The sequence below is a fragment of the Myotis myotis genome, unplaced genomic scaffold, assembly GCF_014108235.1.
Source record: "Myotis myotis isolate mMyoMyo1 unplaced genomic scaffold, mMyoMyo1.p scaffold_m19_p_4, whole genome shotgun sequence".
NCBI lineage: Eukaryota > Metazoa > Chordata > Mammalia > Chiroptera > Vespertilionidae > Myotis > Myotis myotis.
The window spans coordinates 23,500,294-23,524,705 of record NW_023416346.1 but is presented as its reverse complement, the minus strand read 5'-3'; the positions used below and the strand labels follow the sequence as shown (position 1 = coordinate 23,524,705).

Below are 24,412 nucleotides of genomic sequence, written 5' to 3'. Positions count from 1 at the left end.
ACATTGAGTCATCTGTCCTTCCTCCTAAGAGACTAGGAAACTACTGAAAGTGTTGGAGCAAGAATATATGATGAGAGAAGTAGTGTTTTAACAAGATTAATTTGGGAGTGTGGGGAAAGAGATTAAAGGGGGAATTGTGAAAGCAAGGAGACCAAATCAAATAGTTTCTGTGTAAAGTCGTTAGGGCTTAGACTGGGCTGGAGGTGAAAGGTTTAAAAAGATGGCACCAAAATGAGAGCTATGACAAAAGGTAGAATCAACAGGACATAGTGCCTATATATGGAATGAGGGAGAAGAGCAGGGTCAGAGGTACTTTGGAGACTTAGAAAGCAAAAGAAAAAAATGGCGTTGGTAATAGGAATAATAAAGATATAAAATAAACTGGCCTGAAGGAGAAAATTGTAAGATCTGTTTTGAACACTAACATTTAACGTGGGGAATCCATATGGAGCTGTCGAGCAGGCAGCCAGAAATATGAGACTTAATGAAAAGGAAAAATCAAGACCAGAGAAAACTGATAATTAGGGAAAAGACAGAAGATGAAACAAAATAAAAAGACACTAGATTGCCAAGTAGGGGGGGAAAGTCAGGACTGTGAACCATCATAGAAACCAAGGGAGGAATTTTAAGGAGATATAATTGATAGTATCAACTGCAGCAAAGAACTGAGGAGGAGAATGAAAGATAGCATGATGGATTTGGCCAGGAGGTCATTGCTCTCTTCCAGGCGATCCAACAGAGCAAGATGAGAAGAAAGAACACATGGGACCAGGGTAGGCAGCAGGCACCAAACATTCATTAGAGAAGTTCGGAAGGTGAGGGACTGGATAGCCAGCTTGAGGGACCAACAAGGCTGGTATAATTCAAATTGGTGGGAAGACTCCTGACTTTGACCACAAAGAGGATGATGCCAAGGAAGATGTAATAAGGTAATAATGGCCCGTAAAAGAAGAAACAAATTAAAAGTAAAGTGAACATATATGCACGTGTAAGTAGAAGTCCCCAGAACAGAACATTAACTAATATCCAGTTACCTGTGCTTTCTGCAATGGTGCCATCCGGCAGCAGAGCACTGCAGTGCACTTCATACAAATCTGTACGAAAATGCTTTTGTAATTGTTAGAATTGGAGTCATGATTAGAATTTAATATGAGTGATAATGTGGAGCCATCAATGATTAATCCATATTCCTGTTGTTCTGTCCATGCTCTGAAAATAAAAAAATAATGCTGTATTTGAATCTATTATACAATTCTATTTAGGAACCTTATTTCTTTTAAACTATAAGAAGGAGGATCTCCCATAAGTCATCATCAATCTGATTCTTAAACCTATACATTCTAAAGAAAAAAACTGCCTCTAATAAAGGCACATCAGAGACTTTTCATCACATGTTTGAGACTCAAGCTACCTATATAAATAACATTAAGCTCTAAATGGGATAAAAATAATGGACATTTAGTGGTCAGTCTCTATAAGAAACTGAAGGCGAATTTGGGAAATTACAGATCAAACTCTGATATAAAGACAAATCATTATTCAATCTAAAAACTTCTTAACAATATAAGTAAAAGACAAAATGGCTTTGGGGTATACAGTCACAGAAGACCTTTTCCTAATATTTTTGCCTGAATGACATAAACTATCAGTAGACCAGGCTTCTCAAATATGATGGAGTACCTAAAATATATGGTGTTCATTAAAGAATACCATACAACAATATATGTTCATTAAATAAATATCATTTTATACTTGATTAATGTTCTCAGCCATAGCCTTCCCATTATAATCATCTGAGCAGTTTTAAAAAATTGCCCATGTGCCCTAGCTGGTTTGGCTCAGTGGACAGAGCGCTGGCCTGCAGATTGAAGGGTCCCAGGTTCTTTTCCAGTTAAGGGAATATGCCGGGGTATCAGGCTTGATCCTCAGTAGGGGGCATGCAGGAGGCAGCTGATGAATGATTCTCTCTCATCACTGATGTTTCTATCTCTCTCCCTCTCCCTTTATCTCTGAAATCAATACAAATATATTTAGTAAAAATAAAATAAAAAATTGCCCATACGTGAGGACTATCCCCAGATAAATTAAATCAGAGTATCTTGGGCACGGCTCAGTTACATATACTGTATTAATGCTTTAAAAAGCTCTTCAGGTGATTCTCATGCATAGCCAGGAAAGAAAAATGTAACCAGTGCCAACTATTTAAGAAAAATATATGAGGGTAAAACTTACAACTGAGAAAATTCTACCAATTAACATGTCTTTGTTTTTTTTACAATGAAGAAAAAACAATGATTAGTCAATGTTAGCTCAGGAAATTTTGGGTGCTATTTGAGAACCACTGCAGTGAATTAGACACAGCTGGATCTCATCATTATAAATTCACTTGTCTAACTTGATGCTTCTCAAAGTTTAATGTTAAAAGAATCTTGTCAAAATTTCTGGGAATCTTGTAGATTCTGATTGAATAGGTTTGGGGTGGGACATGGGATTTTATATTTCTAACAAGCTTCTGGTGGTAACAGAGATGCTGTTCTATGGACCAAACTTTGAGTAGTGAGAGTCTAATATGCCTCATCTATCCTTTATGCCATATTTCTTTGTTGTATATTGCTAACACCATAATATTTTGTACATATCCATATTTTGCTTCATAATTTAATGACCATTTTTTCACTAACTAAAGAGATATCATTCATGTGTTCACCTTCTTTGTTCCCCTACCCACAGAGCAGACTTAATATACAGAAAACAGTGAATCAATAATCAATCAAGCAATATTTGTAAACATCAATTATATACAATGAAAAGAATTATTAATTACTCTTTCCTTGTAGAACAGAAAATCTCATTGGGATGACAAAAGCATACATGATAGACTATAACCAACCAAACAAGATATTAAATAGTCACTATCCAGTGATTGGGAAAATAAATACACAGGAAGAATAGTGGGTTCTTTGTGAGGTGTGATATCTGAAATGGAACTTTAAAGACAGGGCAGAAAGTGGTGTGTGGAGAGAATGTATCCTGCACTAGGAAAGCAAAATGAAAATGTCACTTGAGGCCTTTGGTGCAAACTGATTCTGTGGGTAATGGAGAACCACTTAAGGTTTCTGAGCAGGGACAAGATATAGGCAGTATTTCACATTTAAGGACCACTTGTCTGGCAGAGGGGCTTAAGGGACTTGAGGCATGGGTTGCTACAAAATTTGCTGTGGAGCACCAGTGGTGAAAATGAGAACATGAATAAGGCTTGGTGGCTGATCTAAAGTGGAAGGGACAAAGAAGCAGAAGCTGGCAGAAGTGATTCTAGGTCTGCCATCTATGTAACCTGGGGAAAGACTGCACCCACACAACTCCAAACAGATGAGCCAGGAAGAGGAAATGTTCTGAGCTGAGAAGTGAAGGGTTCCATAAGCCCTGGCTTTTATAAAAGTGCTCCAGAGCTGCTGAATGGTGCTATGAACTGAATTGTGTCCCCTACCATGTCCTATTTTGAAACCCTAACCCCCAATGTGGTGGTATTTGGAGATGGAATCTTTGGGAGATACTTAGGTTCAAATAAATTCATAAGGGTGGGGCCCTTATAAGGAGAGACACCAGAGCTTCCCCCCTCTCTGCAATGTAAGGACACAGTGTAAAGGCAGCTTTCTGCAAGCTAGAAAGAGGGACCATACCAGCTATGAGAAATTAGTTTCCACTGGATAAGCTACCCAGTCTATGGTATTTTGATATGGTAGCCCAAACAGACTAAGACAAATGGAAAAGTAAAATGCTTGTAATTTGGACTGCCTTTAATAAGTATCATTTGGTTAAAGGAAGAAAACTTTAATCATAAAAACCTATTTATTCTCATTGATGCCCAAATACCAGAAGAAAAACTGCTGTTTTAGAATTGACCATAGCCTCATGAATGTGTGGTATTCATTTCTAAAGTTTGTTTAAACAATGGAGATGAAGATGACAATATAGTATAGCTGTTAAAGATATAGCATGGACTCTGGAATTGGATAGACTTATTCCACCTCAAAACCTTAGTTTCCCTATCTGTAAGTTGAAGAAAATAAGATTGCCTTACTAGTTTGTAGTGAAGATTAACTGAGAATAATTATATAAAGTGCTTAACACTGTTCCTGGAACAAAGGGGGTGCTCAAGAAATGAAAAACAGTATTATCTAGGGGTCTTTGAATTTAGTGTAATCACATCCTAAATTCCAATAATTGGTTCAGACAAGGCTAGAAAAATATATCATTGAATTATTGTGGATCAGTGGCTTTCCTTGAGATCCGAGGGTTCCACAGTTCTTCATAAGCATCTGGGAATCCAAGTGTCCATGTCAACAAGAATTTGGTTACCTTTGGAATTCTGTGGCATGAAAATCAACACAGAAAATGGCTCCAGGGTCTCAAAATATATGGAAACTATTACAAAGATCAGTTTTATTACATTCAGTTTAATAGACTGTGAAAAGATGTATTTTTTTATTAACATGGACCAGGCCAGAATAGCAATGCTAAATACCCAGGCCCTAAATATCGAGAAACTGAACTAGTTTCATAAATCTTGAGAAGTGCATGGTTTTCTTTTAAACTAGAGGTAGGAAGTACCAAATAATTTCAACTGGGCCATTAGCCACATCCCCAGGGAATGTTGTGTGTGTGTTTTAATTACTCAAAAAAGCTTCATTTTTAAATTTATTTAGCTCTCTGACTCTGTGCTTGTGCCTTCAACACTTTCACAACGATTTTCTGCTCCTCAATAAGGAAAGCACGCTTGATCCTGTCACGGACACATTTAGTACACATGGATCCACTACAGGCCCTGCTGATGTGTTTTTTTTTTTGATTTAGACAACCTCATTAGAACTTTAGGCCTCACAGTACAAACTCTGAGAAGTCGGCCTGGGCACATACCACATGCAGATTTTGGTGCTTTCCCAAACTTCTTGGTATAAAGGTAAACAATTCTATTACCAGGGGTTCAGGACAGTCTTGTTTTGTTAGAGGCTGTATTGTAGGACAGCCTCCGACTGTATGTCAAACGCTGGACCATGGTGAATACCTAAACTAAAGTCACCATCCCCAGAAGAGCCCTCAGGGAATGTTTCTAATTTATAAGGATAAAATACCTGCAAACAAAGAATGATAAATAAAAAAACAAAGCCTTCTGCATAAAAAGCTGTGATTTATATCTGTACCAATGCCTAAATATAAGAAACTGATGCACTTTCTTACTTTTTAAGGCTTCTAGTACTTTTAGGAAATTCATGCAGCAACTTCTTACGGTATTCTATCAACAATTCATGTAATCGATCTTCTTTCCTTTCACTTTCTTCAATGGTTTTTGTGGTCAATTCTAAAAGCTCAGTGCTGGTTTGGAAAAGGCGGCAGGCATAGCAGGTGGATTTGGCTGTCTCCATTTTATCCCCAGTAAGCACCCAGACTTTCAGACCTGCTGCATGCAGAGCTTCAATGGTCTCAGCTGCTTGATCTTGTAGCCTGAGAACACAAAGGAAAACTCGTTATCCTCAAAAATTCCCAACAGGGATTCTGCAAGAAGGCTTGTTAAAGAGAATATTTTTACAATACACAGCATTTCTGGAGTCCTGACATGTTATCACAGTTGGTTTTCTTACGTATCCTCTACTCTGAGAGTGTTCTCTCTGGCACAGTTTTACTTATTAAAGTGAATTTCAAAGACTGAGATTTGGACAAATTCATGACATCTCTTGATATAACTGATATCCTGGCAGAATTGAGAATCAGCATTCTTAGCTAAAATATTCAGAAACTCACCAAGCATTCTTATTCATTGTCACTTTAGCATATTAAATTTTATATTATGTCTCACCACACAGATACTTAACATGGTTTAAAACAGAAAGGGCCAAAGACATTCTAATAAGATATTGAGGGAAGTTAGTGAATATCATCCCTGAGGAGCTTTAAGAACAGAAAAGCCAACCATCCTGAAAGAGAATCCTATATAGTAAAAGAGAAACATGCAAATTAGCCATCCCTCTGCTACGCTCAAGCCACGCCCACAAGCCAATCAGGAGCGAGTATGCAAATTAACCCAACTAAGATGGCAGTGGCCATGGAGCTGGAGCGAGCAGGAGGCTTGGGTTGCCCACAGCGATGGAGGAATCCAAGCTTCCTGCCTGCCCTGGCTGGCCTGGGCTCTGTTCAAGGCTACAAAGTTTCAATTATAGAAGATAAATAAATCCCAGAAAAAAAGGAAGAAAGAAAAAAAGGAGAGGCTGGGAGCTTGGGTCGCCGGGCGGCATGGCCAGCCTATAAACAGCCCTCAGCTCCTCACCCAGGCTGGCCAGGCACGCCAGTGGGACCCCCACCTTGATCTGGGACACCCTTCAGGGCAAACCAGCCGGCCCCCACCCATGCACCAGGCCTCTATCATCTACACTAATAAAAGAGAAAAATGGTAATTGGCGTACGACGCTACCCTTTTCATTGGCTAATCAGGGCTATATGCAAATTAACTGCCAACTAAGATTGGCAGTTAACTGCCAACAAGATGGCGGTTAATTTGCATATGTAGGCACAATGCAGAGAGGCGAAAGGGAAAGCAGGAAGAAGCCCTCTGCCACTGACAGTGATTGGAAACCCAGGGGGGAGCTAAGAGCTGGGGGGCAGGGCAAAGGCGGCCCCAGGGCCGCCTTTGCCCTGCCCCCCAGCCATGATCGGAGAATCAGGCGCCTTTGCCGCCCTGGCCAGTGATAGCAGGAAGTAGGGGTGGAGCCAGCGATGGGAGCTGGGCACCGTCGAAGCTGGCAGTCCCGGGAGCTAGGGGTCCCTTGCCTGGGCCTAAAGCGGAGCCCACGATCGCGGGGCCACTGCAGCTGCGGGTCCCCGCTGCCCAAGCCAGATGCCTCAGCCAGAGGCGTCCTGCAGGGGCAGGGGCGGAGCCCACGCGATCGCGGTGCCCCCGGCTGCCACTGCGGGTCCCCGCTGCCTGGGCCGGACGCCTAGGCCAGAGGCGTTAGGCCTGGGCAGGGGCGGAGCCTGCAACCGCGGGGAGCTGGGGGTCCCCTGCCCAGGCTTGACACCTCTGCCGGAGGCCTCAGGCCTGGTCAAGGGGCCGATCCGGTGATTGGTGATCGGAGGGTGATGAGGGTCAACTCCTCTGGCCGAGGCATCAGGCCTGGGCGGGGGGTGGAGCCGGGGATTGGGGGGATATGATGGTCCCCTTGCCCAGGCCTGAAGCCTGGGTCAGAGGTGTCAGGCTTGGGCGGGGGGTGGAGCAAGCGATCAGAGGGAGATGGGGGTCCCCTGCCCAGGCATGATTCCTGGGCCAGAGGCCTCAGGCCTGGGCGGGGGTCAGAGCCAGTGATCGGGGGGAGATGAGGGTCCCCTGTCCAAGCCTGACACCTCTGGCGGAGGCGTCAGGCCTGGGCAAGGGGCTGATCAGGCGATTGGAGGGTGATGGGGGTCTACGCCTCTGGCCGAGGCATCAGGCCTGGGCAAGGGGCAGAGCCAGCAATCGGAGGGGTCTGGGGGTCCCCTGCCCAGGCCTGACGCCTGGGCCAGAGGCATCAGGCCTGGGCTGGGGGCAGAACCAGTGATCGGGGGGAAATGAGGGTCCCCTGCCCAGGCCTGATGCCTCTGTCAGAGGCGTCAGGCCTGGGCAAGGGGCCGATCCTGCGATTGGAGGGTGATGGGGGTCAATGCCTGAGGGCTCCCAGTATGTGAGAGGGGGCAGGCTGGGCTGAGGGACACTCCCCCCCCCCACCCAGTGCACGAATTTCATGCACCGGGCCCCTAGTATTTAATAAAAGGGCAATATGCAAATTGACCCTAACAGCAGGACTGGGAATGACTGGTCACTATGACACACACTGACCACTAGGGGGCAGATGCTCAATGCAGGAGCTGTCCCCTGGTGGTCAGTGTGCTCCCACAGGGAGAGCTCTGCTCAGCCACAAGCCAGGCTGATGGCTGCCAGCACAGCAGTGATGGCAGGAGCCTCTCCCGCCTCCTCAGCAGCCTTAAGGTTGTCCGACCGCAGCTTAGGCCTCCTCCCCGCTGGCAAGTGGACATCCCCTGAGGGCTCCCGGGCTGCCAGAGGGATGTTTGACTGCCAGCTTAGGCCCGATCCCCTAGCAAGTGGGCTAAGCCAGCAGGTGGATATCCCTCAAGGGGTCCCAGACTGCAAGAGGGCACAGGCTGGGCTGAGGGACCCCCCCCTCCCCAAGTGCACAAATTTTTGTGCACCAGGCCTCTAGTTTAAGCATAATTCTGAAAGGCAGGAATAAAAGGAGAATATTTTCTTTGATTCCTTTTGTCAAAAGAATAAAAATGAAATTAAACTAAATGGATTTCATTAGAATTGCAGTACCTTCCAATATGGCTAAATATATGTTTGGTTAAGTCTCAACAATTGGCATTTATAATTTCTAAAAATCTCTTCCAATATTAAGTCTAAAACTTGTTGGAGCCCTATAATTATGTCTGTCAGAGCTCAGCCTACATAATTAAAGTAAATCATTTTAAAGTATGCAAAAACAAGCTCTAGTCTGTTAAACCGGGTTAGAATGAGCTCTCATATTATTTGCTCTACCTTGAAATTTCCTTTCAGCTTATCTCTGTCAAAAGTTTACTTATTCTTGTCCGGCTGGTATGGCTAAGTGGTTGAGCATCAACCTATGAACCAGGAGGTCACAGTTCAATTCCTGGTCAGGGCACATGCCCAGGTTGCGGGCTTGATCCCCAGTAAGGGGCATGCAGGTGGCAGACAATCAATGTTTCTTTCTTATCATTGATGTTTCTATCTCTCTCTTCCTCTCCATTCCTCTCTGAAATTAATAAAAATATATTTTAAAAAATTTTACCCATTCTACCAGGCACTAATTCAGCTTAAACGATGTCTTCAGCACAAAGCGCCCTATGCCTAGTAAGACTATTTCATAAATATCTGCATAAATAAATGAATGGCTTAGTAAGTATTCAAAAGACCTTAAAGATGACAGAGTCATCTTCTAACTCACAAATAATTAACTTAATAATCATTCCCATGAATAGTTCACAATCTGGTGTGTACACAAAGCAAAATCAAAGATTTCAAAATTTGAGATTAAATTACTAATCTGAACAGATACCACCCTAAATGGCTGGTCATTAAAATAACAAGAATATTATATTCTAGTTACTTGTCTTCCACTGCAGTGGCTCCAATTAAATTCATGTTTGTCTCAATATCATCAAAAATTGTTTCCAATTTTTCTTCTCTCTGTTGTAAGGCCATTTTTGCCTCTACGAGCTGTCTGTCAATTCTTTTATAATCATCTGGAGGAATTTCTTTGAAGGCTACACAAAGTGTCCGATACCCATCCTAGAAGCAAAGTAGGAGATCTCTAGTTATCCAAATAACAGGGGGGAAAAACACATTTTCTTTAAGTACTCTTACTTTATCAAACAAAGAGAAATTCTGATATATTTTTAGTTTTAAAAAAAGAACAAATTACAACTAAAAAGGTAACATTCAATTAAGTTCAAAATAACAAAATATCTCTGGGGGCAAAAAAAAAAAACAAAAAACCCAAAGAACATAATACATTCTTGAAAAGTCTTTAAGGCTCCAAATTCTGAAGAGAAACTTGCTCTAGAAAAATGTTTTATATTAAAATATGGTAAACACTATTACTAAAGCCCCAATTCTGGAAATAAACCATAAAGAGAAGCTAAAATTCACTTAAACAGATATTTAAATAAGTCATTTCCAGCATTTCTCTATTTCTTGGGGGGCTAGAGTGAAGGCTCACCATTGAAGTTCGTTCCACATGGGCTTTGGTTGACTCAATGTTATGATTATGCACCCTGGGGAAAATTGCTGAGTCGGCACCTTTACAAAAGAGAAGTATGCCTCCTAAAATAAAAAACCAAAGTAGTCGACTTAGAATTTTAAGCCTTGTACTGGGACTTTAATAACATTGAATGATTAGGGTGGATATTCCCACTCAGCTGTTATGTATCCTGAGCCTGCCTTGAAATGCTCACCCAAATGGAATGAGACAGCTTGACCTTTGCATTGTCAGGACAACATTCACCATCTCTTAAGACCGATATGGACACAAGTAATAACTCAGAGTTTACAACACGCACCTCTGTTAAAATATACTTCCTTCTAGTGAATCATGAAAGTCTATGCTTGTGTCAAGTGCATCTGAATTATCTTTGAAAATGTTGTCAGCCATGGTCTAAAGAGCACCTGTGGCATCTACTGATGTCAAGGACCAAACTTAATCTCAAACAAGGTAAACTCATTTTAAATAAACTATATAAGTTAGCTTTTAAAACAGTGGCTTGATGGTTTTTACCAGAAACTTGAGACTAGCTTTGTAAAAGACAGTTGAGAATACATTGTACTTAGTAGCACAAGTACAGCTTTATATCAGTCCATGCACTCAGGAAAGTAGTAATAGTTGAGCATAATGATAGACACTTCATCCTTATAAGGCAAAATGCTAAGTCCAACAAGTTAAAAAATAACAGTATTGCTCTGAGGTTAAGGCCCTTGGCATACCACTTCCCCAGATATCTCACCATTTGCAGTAGAATGCATATGTGCATGGGCATAGGTAAAAACAGCAAGTATTTAAAATGTTTGTTTTTTCATTTTCTCTCACACATCCAATTTGTGTAAAAGTCACAAAGCAAATTGTACATTAACATAATTAAATCATTTTCATTTGCAGTCACACCTAAAAGTATGAATAAAGTGGGATACATTCCCTCAAGAGTCTGTCTGTATCTTCCTATTCTCACATTCAGGAATTTGCAACAGATTTAATACTAAAAAGTAAATTACTAGAAAATTAATCAAGGATATTTTGAAAAAATTACCCAGAGACAATTAATCAAGGATATTTTGAAAAAACCACCCAGAGACAGACACATGCACATACACAAATAGATATAGAGGTTTCTGAGAGCCCCCAAGTGAAGCATTCTCATGAGTCTTGATGAATTCGAGCAGAAGATATCTTGACCACCATGGCTCCTCCCAAAGATACGGGGGAACCCTGGGATGATGGCACTGGTTCCCTTGCAAGCAAAGGGCAAGCTTTTTGACTGTCAAAGAGGCCAGAGTGCTGAAGTAAAATTACAATGCTCTTTCATATTAGGCTGGCCATTAGCTATCTCTAGCTCACCAGCCTCCAGGGAGTGTAAACCCAATGGGGAATGAGGAAGGTCAGGGAGGGATAACCAGCAACTCTACACTCAAGGACTTTACGGCTAGTAATTGCAAACCCCACAATCGTACTGAGCTATTGCATGTAGACATTATTGGTGATTGGTCAGTACCCAGAACAAAAAAGTCACCCTTTCAGTTCCTATTTGGACAACCATGACTGAGTAGAGCTCAGTTTCCAAGAAAAGGCATACACTGTCATACCAGGGGTTCTACCAATGACAATTTGACAAGTGAATACATGTGCTTACTTATATAAATACATGAAGGCCTATATGAAGCTACTGCTTTATATGTTAGATAATCATATACTACTACATTTAATGTTTTCTTTCTTGAAATTGTTGATTAAATATAAATCTAAAATGGAAAAAGAGAAAAAGTTATTTTTTCAAAAATGCGTACCTTCTTTAGTCTGCACAATAACACTCATACGACGGCGGACAGAATCAAAGTTTAAGGTGTGAAGAAGTTCATACCTTTATGAGAAGAAAAATGAGAAAAGTAAAATACCTAGACCATACCAGGAAAAATAAATCACAAGAGAAATATCTTAAGATATTTAAACATCTTTAATGAACCAAGCTCTTCTCTTTGGGTAAGGGGTGCTAGTTATGTGTACAACTGGGGATTTTTACTGTGTTTTTGAAATGTCTCTGCATTTAGAGCATGCTGTCAGAGGATACCATTGTTGGTAAGGGGTATCTGTATCTTCCCATTATATTACTTAAAATGTAAGGAGTGAGCGATTACATAGGAATAGGGGACAAAAAGATGTCCCACTGAGCCATATCTGAAAGGATCTAGAAATAGTCTCACCCTGACAATTATTTCAATCATCTATGGTATGTCTAATATGTGTCAGGCACAGTGCTAGGTGCTATAAAATAGACAGGAATCTCCTCAGACCCTTCCCTCAAAGGGCTCCTCATTTGATAAGGCAATCAGAGGGTAAGGTAACAAGATGACTACCTTCCAGTCTGCCAAAAACTGTAATAAATAAAGGAACTCATAGGGGAGATGTGAGTGTGCAGAATGAAGACATCCGAAGGAAGGCTTCCTGGAAATAGTTGTACCTGAGTTGTGTTCTCTAGAAGTGTTATGATGAAGAAAGAGTAGCATGGCATTCTGAGTAGAGGGAAGAGTATGTGCAAAGGCACAAGAGTATGATTACATATGGACCATGGTTGGAATATACAGTAGTTCACTAAGGCTTGACATCTAATTGATAGGGGAATAGTAGGACTCAAGGCAGGGGCTGGGAAATGAGAACATTGTGGGCCACAGATTTGGGATTTTATCCTAAGAGCAATAGAAATCCACTGAAAGGTTTAAACAGTGGAATGATATGATCAGATCTGTGTGTGAATGGCTGAGCTATATTAATCAAACGAAATGATGCAAAAGGGTAAAAATATGAGTTAATTATTTTAAAAATGTAAGATTTTTTTTTGAAAATAAACAATTTGGATACAAGCATTTGTCCTAAACATATCACAAAGCTTGTTTTTGATGGGAGGGAGGAGGTCGTTATTTGAGGATACGTGTGTGTAAAACATAAACATGTAGTATTTCATTTGGTGTTGGCCAAGATGGGGGCACTGGTTGCAAACTGGTTAGAATCTGGACAGATGATGACTCTGGGTTCTTGGCAGTCAGGCCAAAGAGCCTTCCTCTGGTTTCTGAGCATCCCTCCCTAAAGGTGCATCTACATGTATTACATCATGAGATGTTAGGGGCCAGAATGTAAGTCAGGTAATTAAATTTCAACTTCAGATGAAGGACTTCAAATTAATCATAGAGCCTAATTCAAATCTGCCTTAGAGCTAAAGTGGCTTTGTTCCTTGAGGTCTCCGTAGGGGAAGACACTGATGTATTAGAATACTTGCCCCGAGGCTTAACCCTGATCATCTAGAACAGTGGTTGTCAACCTTCCTAATGCCGCGACCCTTTAATACAGTTCCTCATGTTGTGGTGACCCCCATTCATTGTTACAAATTGAACATAATTAAAGCATAGTGATTAATCACAAAAACAATATGTAATTATGTATGTGTTTTCCGATGGTCTTAGGCAACCCCTGTGAAAGGGTCATTTGACCCCCCAAGGGGTCGCGACCCACAGGTTGAGAGCCGCTGATCTAGACCAAGACAAAGCTTCTAACACCAAAGCTGCCATGTCTGGCTAGGCCTGAAATCCCAGAGTTATTGGTTGGATTCTGGAAATAAAGTTATATGCATGTTCACTGATTTTTCTTGCAGCATGTGTTGGAGACCAGAAATGGTATTTTAATTTCTGAAAGGAAGTCCAGGCAGACTCTCATTCAGGCTACTGGATCCATATATGAACCAAACTGGAATCATTTCCACATCAAATCTCAGTTTCTGCCATTCTATGAAAAAATAACTTTCTCCTCCTCCAACTACATTTACATAGAACTCTGAACAGGGAGAACAGAGTCCTACACTTGTAGATGCAATCAGTTTCCTTTGCTGCCCTTACTATATTCAGTTAAGGTGGACTGTGGGATTAAGATGTGACAAACAAACACACAGTGCTACTTACTCTTCTATTTCTTGTCTTTGGTTCTCTATTCTGATATGGCCATTCTGAGTTCCTAAAAATGTGAACCCATACCTGTCAAAAACAATAAAAAAGACATTTGTATATCTCTAAAAAATGATTCCTTTCCTTTGCACCGGGATTACTTGTAATCTTTTATTGTTTTCTTCTCTTTCATATGATATCAATCTATAATCTTCCCTTTACTGGCTTAAATGATAACACAGCAAATCAATGAACAGTCACAAATTGTAACCCAAAATGAGGCAATTTGTAAATCCAATTCTGTAACTAACACACTGTGTGACCTTTTAGTCACTTAATTATCTTGGCCCTCATGGGTCAAACGGGACTATCTTTACCAAATGATGTCAAAATTGCTGGGAGCACCTCAGAAATAACGTGTATTGTACAAAAACTGACCACTGTTATGATTTAAAAAATATAATATGAACATTTAGACTTCTGGCTGGTATGCATAAATAGTAATACAAGTTACACCTATGCATTACTATTTTCTTTTTGCTCTTAATTGGTTAGGGTTTGGGAATTTTTCCTAAACTTTCAGATTAAGGAGTCTGACTTTTTACTAAAGAATAAGTATATTTACAAGATAAGGTTACTGAAGCAAACAGAGAAAAAAATAACTCCTGTCCTGTGATTTCACTTTCTCAGGACAAGTATAGAAAGTGCTTCATTTTTTTTCACTCTTCAAAAATGCTAACGTATCTCAGGGTTTTAAAACAGCTGTATTGAGGTATAACTGATATATGAAGAACTCCACATATTTAATGTATGCAATTTGATGAGTCTGGACACATGCAAACACCTGTGATACTAAAATACCGTATTGTTAACTATAGGTATGACACTCTAGAGCAGACCTCTAGAATGCATCCATGTGCTTACTTTTTAGCTCCTTTCACCAAAGCTATTTCATCTGGTGAAGAGGCCACATAGGTTAATTCAGCTGATTCTGTAGCTCCATCAACAGCATCATTTACTTTAATTTCTACAGTATGGCATAAACACAAGGCACGCAGAAAGAGCTCTTCTCGATTCTGTTAAACAGTAACAATAAAAAAATGACTATTATTTTCACCTTGATCACTTGGTAACTAGTCCATGAATAGAGTTAGCAGAAATTTATAAATTCTTAATACTCGGCTGAGCTATATATCTTCCTAGTTCCTAATAACATTCCTGGTTCTCAGCTAACATACCGTAGGGGCTGTGTTAACTTATTCAGGTTAGTGTAGCGCTACCTAATACCCAAGGGGGTGACTTTTTCTTGCCTAAAAGAGTTCATTCAGTATCTAATTCACAATCTGGCAATAGCTCAGGTGCAGGGAGACTCTGATTCATTTACTGCTTAGACACTCCAGGGACTAAAATGATTTGAATTAGATATCATTCTTGGAAGAACTCATATCTTAAAGACAAAGCACAAAAAAATTTATGATCACACAGACAGGGAGGTGAAATTTTACCCAATGTAATTTCCCATAATTTTCTCTACTTGTTTACAAATTCCAGAGGTGTTAGTAAAACAAGAAAGGTGAAATGAGAGAAGAAACAAATGGTTATTCAAAAGTCTGTCATAAGCTAAAATTCATTTCTACTATGCAGGGTTAACACATGGATACATAGATTGATTTCTCAAAGTAAAATGGCAATGTAGAAAATGCCACCTTATCTGCTTTATCAATATATGTTAAAGGTCCATCAGTTTGAGAGAGTCCATCAGTTTCCTGAGTTACACCTTTATACTTGTGCCCATCTATGCAGCATTCAATGAATTCCATGCTGTTTTCAGTGAGTGTTCCAGTTTTATCTGTAAATACATAGTCCACCTAAAAACAAGGACATAAACATACATTTTAACTTTGTTCAGTGTGATTAATGTTTAGTTGGGTGTAAGGCAGAGCAATTTTCTCACCCATAGAAAATATCTTTTCTAAGACTTCTTGTCAAATATAAGGTAATTACAGAAGCAATATTATCAAATGAATGAGAAACAAGAGTATTTTCAAGACACTGAAACAGTATCACATTTCTAAAGTAGACCTATTATAATATAGAAGATTAATAGGAAGGAAGAATGTGGCTATTTTATCAAAGCAAGGACCCTTCAATTTAACACCTAGCCTTTTTTATGTAAAGAAGTTACTAGTACATAAGAGCCCTGGCTGGTGTGCTCAGTAGTTAGAGCACTGACCCGTGCACCTCAGGACTGCGGGTTAAATTCCTGGTCAAGGGCAAGTACCTCAGTTGCAGGTTTGATCCCGGGTCCCAATCAATGTGTCTCTCACATCAATGTTTCTCTCTCTCTCCTTCCCCCTTTATCCCTCCCTTCCATTCTCTCTAAAAAGCAATGGAAAAAATATTATCCAGAGAGGATTAAAAAGAAAAAGAAATTACGTAAGAAGATCAATTTTCCAAGTGGGAAACAAGAATATACTGACCATTTATTTTATGTGCATACAGGCACAAACACATACAAATATATATATATGATAGGAACCTAAACTAACTGGGATATAATAAAATCTTTCCTTAAAAAATAAAATATTCTATAAATATATTGGATTGAAGTGAAATGCATTGTTTCATATAATGCACATAAGAATTACAGAATATAGATGGTACACAGTAAGTCAATAATGATCAAAACCAATTTTAAATATTTTCAGATATGTCTCAATAAAGGTTCCAAACTTAAAAAAAGTTTTATGATAGGCTAAAGTATAAGCATACTTTCATAAATAATGGAAAAATAATTTATGAAGTAAATTTTCCATGTAAAATAAGCCATTTTGAGCATTTTCATTTTATCTCAGTTTTTATCTTCTATTTATAACATCTGGCTTTTGGAAACCCACAATTTTATCTCCTTTTGGCAATTTATGCTTAAATAGTTAAAATTATGGGCTGACAGGAACAAGCAATAAGCACGAGATTAAGGTTTCTATTATGTAAGGCAGAAAGAGATGAACTCCAGCAACAGTTGCTCTCTAATTATTTTTCAAAGCTTTTCACAGTAGCAGCATGGTACAAATATGTCCTTCTAATTTTCCTTTTTGTCCTCTTAGCTGGCCAAGTTTGAATTCTCTCTTTAAATTAATCCAAGTGGTATTATTCCTGTGTTAGAGTTTTTCTAGTTAAATGAAAATCTATGGGGCTTTATTTTCTGGTCAAAATTATTAACCTTCATTTCCCCTAAAGGTTGTCCTGTGTTGTAGCATCTCCTGGACTAGGGTGGGAATTAATCCATTAAGAAATCTTTTATGAGTGCCAAAGGTGGTAGTTTTAAAAATATAAAATACAATTGTTTGCCGATATACTAATAGGTTGTGTAGTATGGCTCTGCATACAATTATTCTCACAGGTATAGACAAACAAACTATACCCTAATATAGTAATTATCAAACTGTAGTACGCATCACACTTACTTATAGGGCTCACTGAAACTCAGATCGTGGGCTCTATCCCCAAAGTTTCTAATTCAGTAGCTCTGGGGCAGGGGCAGTTAATGTGAATTTATAGTAATTTATCAAGTGATGTTAATGCTGCTGGTTCCTGGATCCTACTTTGAGAATCACTGATCTAATATATGCCCTATACTCAGGAAAGGGGGAGGAGAGGATTGGCTGTTATTAAAAAGTATGTATTCTCATATTTAAGGGAGAGAGGGCTAAAGAGTGAGAGCCTGCTGCTTGCCTGACTCTCAACAGCCTCTTCTTCTTTAATGGTGGGTTTAAAACAGATAAAAAAAAGGCCCCTCTCTATCAGTAAGTTCAAACCGATCTCATTATGGATAGAAGATCTAAAGTGAGATAGGTGTTCTAAGGTAGAAAGAACCCTGAAGTTAAGGTTGAACACACAAAATTGCCTATTTCATAGTTCAAAATTGGTCAACAATGTTCATATCAATCAATGTAATGGAACACTTGGAATGGAGTCTTGGCTCCAGCACCTACTAACTTTGTGACCTTGGGGAAAATCTCTTAATCTCTCTGAACTTTATATATGAACCTTAAATAACTAAATTTGCTGCACAAGGCTGTAAAAATTATAAAATAAAGCTCAGCAATAAGTATGTTTGTAAACTATGATGTGCTATATAGATGTAGATTGCCATTGCTATTGACTTGAGCATAATTACACAGTACCTGACTTTTTCCATCATCCCACATTCCCTAATATTTCTGAATTATCATGATCATAGTGATATGTGTATTTCCCCAACTAAATGGTGAAAAACTTGAGGGTTTCTTGTTTACTTTATAATAGTAACCTCAGTAGCAAGAATATATCCTACATACAAGGAAGTTCAATACATACCACTGGACTAAACTGTTGGAATCAGAATATACTCAGACACAACATTAAGCATAGCTACAAGACTGGGAGGGGATATAAAGAAGGAGGCTATCCCCACGGGTTTTTTTTTTTTGTTTCTTCAAGAAAGGTAGAAACCATTTGGTTGCCTAGAAGACTGATGTCTTATCAAAAGACCCCATCCATTTCCAACTGAACTGAGAGAGCAGTCTACTTTTCTTTGTTTCTCAAGTCAAACACTGTCCTAAACATATCTTCCCATTTTATTTTTTTATATCTTCCCATTTTAAAAAATACCATGTAGGTCATTTCAAAAGAGTGTAAGCAAGAGTTTGCAATGACATTGATATTTAAGGGAGAGAGAGGGCTAAATGACACTACTTTTAGCAACATAAAAGCCCTATATATCTTAAATTATGACTCATCAAAGAGGAAGCTGGTTATATTTCATTTTGTGTATACCAATCCATTGAAAGCTAAATGACCTAAGAAACTATTTCAAGACTTATTTGCATTTTCATTCGGATAGTTTCTACATATATAACCTGACAATGATGGCAAGTTTGTTGTTCTCTGTATAAATTGAGGTAGTGGTCTGGCTATATTAATTAAATGAAAATCACACCCAAAAAAGCAGGTTTTGGTTGGATAAAGAAGTAGTGGATGAAATGAAGACTGTAGTTTCTTTACACCGATCAAATTTACCAGATCATTCCCCAAACCCCCACTTAACTTTCTGCAGTGTGAATTCAGTCTAAATGATAGGGATTACATTCCCATAGGTAACATAGGATCTGCTGAAGTGCAGATCTGAAAAGACATAAGAGTCTCATCAAGTGGAACATGGCCTGGATATCTTGCCTGTCTCTGGTGAGCATTAAGTATCTCATGTGGAAGGTTGTATGCTTTACTTGTATTAGCCTGGGGCTAGCTAGCCAAGTTCATCTTTGGGTAGGTTAATCTACACAGCCAGGCACTGGATCTACTCAAATAAATCACCTGTCAGGAAAATGTTCAGCAAATGTGGCTTAATTTTTGTAACTTAATGTTTGTTTTTCATGCAAAAATGCTGCAAATTTATGCCTTTTATAGGGACTAGAGTAGTTCTACTCATATAGTTCTGGACCTGAATGAAAAATTCTAGTTTAAAAAGGCCAACGTCAGCTGTCCCAGCTGAACTCACAAAAGAAATCTGAGGAGAGACAAAATGGCGGCGGTATAGACGGACATGTCCCGTGCCTTGTCCCGGAGCAGATAAGGTGAGCAGCTCAAACGAGTAACAGCCCAAATTGGCAGAGTAGATTCAGCTGGGAGACAGTTTGCTGCCGGGAAAGGCAGAGGACTCCAGGAGAAAGGGGACTGTTGGAGACTGCCTGATCGGGCTCCCCTTACTGGGCAGCCTCCACTGCCGCTGAAATCTCTCCCGGAGCACCAGCTCAGCCTCGGAGACCGTGCCATCTTGAGTCGCTGATATTAGAAGCGTATACATCCAGAGACCCTGAAACCATGGCATTCAGGGATCAGCTACTAACCCAGGAACACCTGATCTCAAGCAGCACGAATACATGGACTCAGACAAGCCCTACTCCTCCTCACAGAAAGGTCAGATTTCGCCTAGATAAAGGTGCGGTTTGCAATTCAGATTGGAGAGAGGAACGCGCATAGGGGATAGTCTGCGCCCCACAAAGTCCGCGGCCATTGGGGCCAGCGTGATCTGTGAGTGTGGAAGGGGTCCCGTAGGGCTGCTGGCAGAAGGGAACTCTAAAAATAAGCCCATAGCTGGAATGGGTGCAAAAAGGCAGCCTCGGATTTTGCCAGTGTGCCAGCTGCTTAGTGCCAGGGGAGAGAGGATGTGCTTAAGAGACTGCGCACAGAGCTGGACTGTGGAGGGGTGCGAATTCGCGCACCTTCTCAGGCTTTTTCTTTCTCCCCCTTAAATCTTTCCGTTTAAGACCCAATACATAGGATTGCCCAATTGGGGTCACTCACAGAGACTGCAGGGGAAAGTTGTTTTTGTGGAACCTGGGAATCAGAGCGGGGAGTAACGACCAAAGAACCAGCTCTGGGGCAGTTGACTCTCCCAAACCAGTATTAAGTGCGATAGGGAAAACAAAACCTAACTACTGGCTAGAGAGGACTTATAGCCTCAGAGGTCAATCCAGAAACACTGCCACCCAGGGGCTGAACCACAAACTGACTCTTCTGTAAACACAAATAAGGGCAGTCTGGGAAACAGATACGGCCTGCTTTAAAATCAGGACTGTCGTTTACAACACGGAGGAACAGTGTATCGCAGAGAACTTCAACACTCTCCTGAATACCTGACAGGACTAAGGCATACCAAACAGAAGAGTAGAAGAAGTTAAGGACCTTCACTACTGCACATTATTATTTTTTTCTTTTTTTTTTCACCTTTTACTTAAGAAACTATTTTTTTTTCTTTTTTCATCACCTGATTTTACCTTTTTTAATTACTACATTTTTATTTTTAACCAGTATTATTACTACTACTATTTTACCCTTTTTTAAAGTGTCATTTTATTTTATCTTTATTTTATTTTGGGATTAGTGTTCTACATTCTATTTTCATCTTTCCTTTAGCATCATTTTACACTACCTCAACTTTACCTTTATGCCAAAACTCTATTCCTCACTTTTCCCCTTTTGTTGTCCTGTTTCTCTTACCCTATTCCTGCTTTAGATTTTCCTTATTCCTTCTTTTTACCCCCTGTTAAAATTTCACCCTACTTATATATCTAATTTCCAATCCCCTGCTCTAAATCCATATACACCTCTCTCTTCTCTTTCTTCACTATCCAATTTTTTTTTTCTCTCTGCCGTTTTGTTGTTGTTTGCTTGATTGTTGAGTACTGGGTTTTTTTATGCTTGTTTGTGAGATTATTTTGCTTTTTCTTTTTTATTATTCTGTTGGGTTTTTTTTCTGGTTATTTTTTTGCTTCTGTTTTCTCTCGCCTCGCTTGATATTAGTTGTTGTTTGTAGTTTGCATTCATCTCTAGGGATCTGTTGCTGGAATTTGTTGGGATTAGTGGTTGTTCTACTGGAGTTTTCTCACCATATAAATAGTTTTTTCCCCTCTTCTATTTCATTCTCTTTCTTTTCTCTCTTACTTTTTTCCCCCTTTTCCCAATTTCTTTTTTGCACTCCTTTTTTTTCTTTTTCTCTTTTTTCTTTTTCTCTTCTTTCTCCCTTATCCCCTAATTCTCTTTGCTCTGGTGGTCACCTTTATTTGGGGTTATTAGTATCGTGAATACATTTGTGTTTAGTGCCTTGTGCGTTGTGCCTTGTTGTGTTGTATTTTGAGCCTTTAAATCAACGCAGCAGAGAGAGAACTACATAACCAAACACCTGGAGAAGAGAGATCATGGGGAGACAAAGAAACAGCCCGCATATGAAAGAAAAAACCGGCATCACCAGAAAAGGAAGTAAATGAAATGGAGGCAATGGAGGCAAGCAACCTGTAAGAGAAAAAATTCAGAGAAATGGTCAGAAGGTGGATGAAAAGAACGGAAGACAAATTCAACAATATGTGTAAGAACCAAGAGGAAATGAAGAAGAACTAAGAAGAAATGAAAAATGACATTACTGCTATAATGAACTCAATAGAAAGCATCAACAGTAGACTAGAAGAAGCAGAGGACCACATCAGTGAGCTAGAAGACAAGGTAGGAAAAAGTACCCAAGCAGAGCAGCTTATAGAAAAAAAAAAAATTAAAAAGCAGGAGGAGAGCCTAAGAGAACTTTGGGACAACACGGAACGAAACAACATCCGCATAATGGGGGTGCCAGAAGGAGAGGAAACTGAGCAAGGAATAGAAAACCTGTTTGAAAAAATAATGACAGAAAACTTCCCTGATATAGGAAAGAAAAAACTCACACAAATCCAAGAAGATCTCAGAGTCCCAAACAAAATGAATCCCAAAAGACCGACACCAAGGCACATTATAATTAAACTGGCAAACACCAACGACAAAGCAAGAATCTTAAAAGCGGCCAGAGAGAGACAGAAAGTTACCCTAAGGGATCCCCCATCAGACTAGCAACTGATTTCTCAACAGAAACACATCAGGCAAGAAGGGAATGGAATGAAATATACAAAGTCATGCAAAGGAAGGGTTTGAATCCAAGAATACTGTAACCAGCAAGGCTATCAATCAAAATTGAGGGTGAAATCAGGAGCTTCACAGACAAAAAAGGACTACGGGAGTTTATTACCACCAAACCAGCAATGCACGAAATGCTAAACGGTCTGCTGTAAAAAGAAAAAATAGGAAACGAAGAAGGAACACAGGGGTAAAGAATAAAAATGGCAACAAACAAGTATCTATCAATAATAACTTTAAATGTAAATGGATTAAATGCCCCAATCAAAAGACATAGGGTAACTGAGTGGATAAGAAAACATGACCCATATATCTGCTGTCTACAGGAAACCCACCTCAGAAAAAAAGACCCACACAGACTGATGGTGAAAGGATGGAAAAAGGTTTTTCAGGCAAATGGAAATGAAAAAAAAGCTGGGGTAGCAATACTTATATCTGACAAATTAGATCTCAAAGTGAAGGACATAAAAAGAGATAAGGAAGGCCACTTCATAATACTAAAGGGCGCAATCCAACAAGAAGAAATAACCCTGGTAAACATATACACATCCAATATATGAGCACCCAAATACGTAAGAAAACTTCTAGAGGAGATCAAGAGAGAGAATGACAGCAATACAATCATATTAGGGGACTTTAATACCCCATTATCACCATTGGACAAATCCTCTAAACAAAAAGTCAGCAAAGAAATATCAATCCTAAAAGACTCACTAGATCAGATGCAGTTAACTGACATCTTCAGAACATTTCACCCTGAAGCCACAGAATATATATTCTTCTCAAGTGCACATGCGTCATTTTCAAAGATAGACCATATATTGGGTCACAGGCAAAGTCTCTTCAAATTCAAGAAGATAGAAATCATATCAAGCATCTTCTCAGATCACAATGGCATAAAACTGGAAATCAACTAAAATAAAAACAATCCAAAAAAATCAAACACATGGAGACTAAATAGCATGCTATTAAATAATGACTGGGTTACCAGAGAGATCAAAGAAGAAATAAAAAACAGCATTGCAACAAACAACAATGAAAACACAACAATCCAAAACCTATGGGACACAGCGAAAGCAGTCTTGAGAGGGAAGTTCATAGCTCTACAAGCCTACTGCAAAAAACAAGAAACAACGATAATAAATTACCTAACCCTACAACTCAAAGAATTAGAAAGAGAGCAACAAGAAAACCCCAGAGTGAGCAGAAGGAAGGAGATAATAAAGATTAGAGCACAAATAAATGACATAGAGACCAAAAAAAACAATACAGAAAATCAATGAAACCAAGAGCTGGTTCTTTGAAAGGATAAACAAGATTGACAAACCTCTAGCCAGGCTCACCAAGAAGCAAAGAGAGGGGACCCAAATAAACAAAATCAGAAATGATAGAGGCGAAATAACAACAGACCCCACAGAAATACAAATGATTGTTAAAAAATACTATGGACAACTCTACTGCAACAAACTACACAACCTGGAGGAAATGGACAAATTCCTAGAAAAATACAACATTCCAAAACTTAATCAGGAAGAATCTAAAAATCTCAACAGGCCAATAACTATGGAAGAAATTGAAGCAGTCATCAAAAAGTTTCCAGCAAACAAAAGCCCAGGACCAGACGGCTTCACAGGGGAGTTTTACCAAACATTCAAGGAAGAACTAAAACCTATCCTCCTCAGAAGACTACAAAAAATCCAAGAGGAAGGAACACTTCCGAGCTCATTCTATGAAGCCAGCATCACCCTAATAGCAAAACCAGGTAAAGACAACACAATGAAAGAGAATTACAGGCCAATATCCCTCATGAACATAGATGCCAAAATCCTCAACAAAATGTTAGCAAATCGGATCCAGCAGTACATCAGAAAGATCATACACCATGACCAAGTAGGATTTATCCCAGGGAGGCAAGGATGGTACAATATCCGCAAATCAATAAACGTGAAACATTACATAAACAAATTGAGAGAAAAGAATCCACACAGTCATATCAATTGATGCAGAAAAAGCATTTGACACAATTCAACACCCATTTTTGATAAAAACTCTCAGCAAGGTGGGAATAGAAGGATCATACCTCAACATAATAAAAGCCATATATGACAAACCCACAGCCAACATCATACTCAATGAGCAAAACCTAATACCATTTCCCCTAAGAACAGGAACAAG

At 39.5% G+C, this 24,412-nt stretch overlaps 1 protein-coding gene and 1 pseudogene across 10 annotated transcripts in view; both read right to left on the bottom strand.

The window, feature by feature from the left end:
- Positions 1-24,412, bottom strand: part of ATP11C (ATPase phospholipid transporting 11C) — a 226,964-nt gene that overhangs the window by 50,522 nt on the left and 152,030 nt on the right. For all 10 annotated transcript variants that reach the window (XM_036304609.1, XM_036304607.1, XM_036304606.1 and 7 more), the window contains exons 13-20: positions 15,466-15,627; positions 14,684-14,835; positions 13,778-13,849; positions 11,618-11,691; positions 9,783-9,886; positions 9,171-9,352; positions 5,239-5,502; positions 1,035-1,209 (exon numbers count right to left, since the gene is read on the bottom strand). In XM_036304609.1, the coding sequence (XP_036160502.1) occupies positions 1,035-1,209; positions 5,239-5,502; positions 9,171-9,352; positions 9,783-9,886; positions 11,618-11,691; positions 13,778-13,849; positions 14,684-14,835; positions 15,466-15,627 (1,185 nt within the window). The remainder of the gene's footprint in view (positions 1-1,034; positions 1,210-5,238; positions 5,503-9,170; positions 9,353-9,782; positions 9,887-11,617; positions 11,692-13,777; positions 13,850-14,683; positions 14,836-15,465; positions 15,628-24,412) is intronic.
- LOC118653811 lies at positions 4,671-5,056 on the bottom strand (annotated as a pseudogene).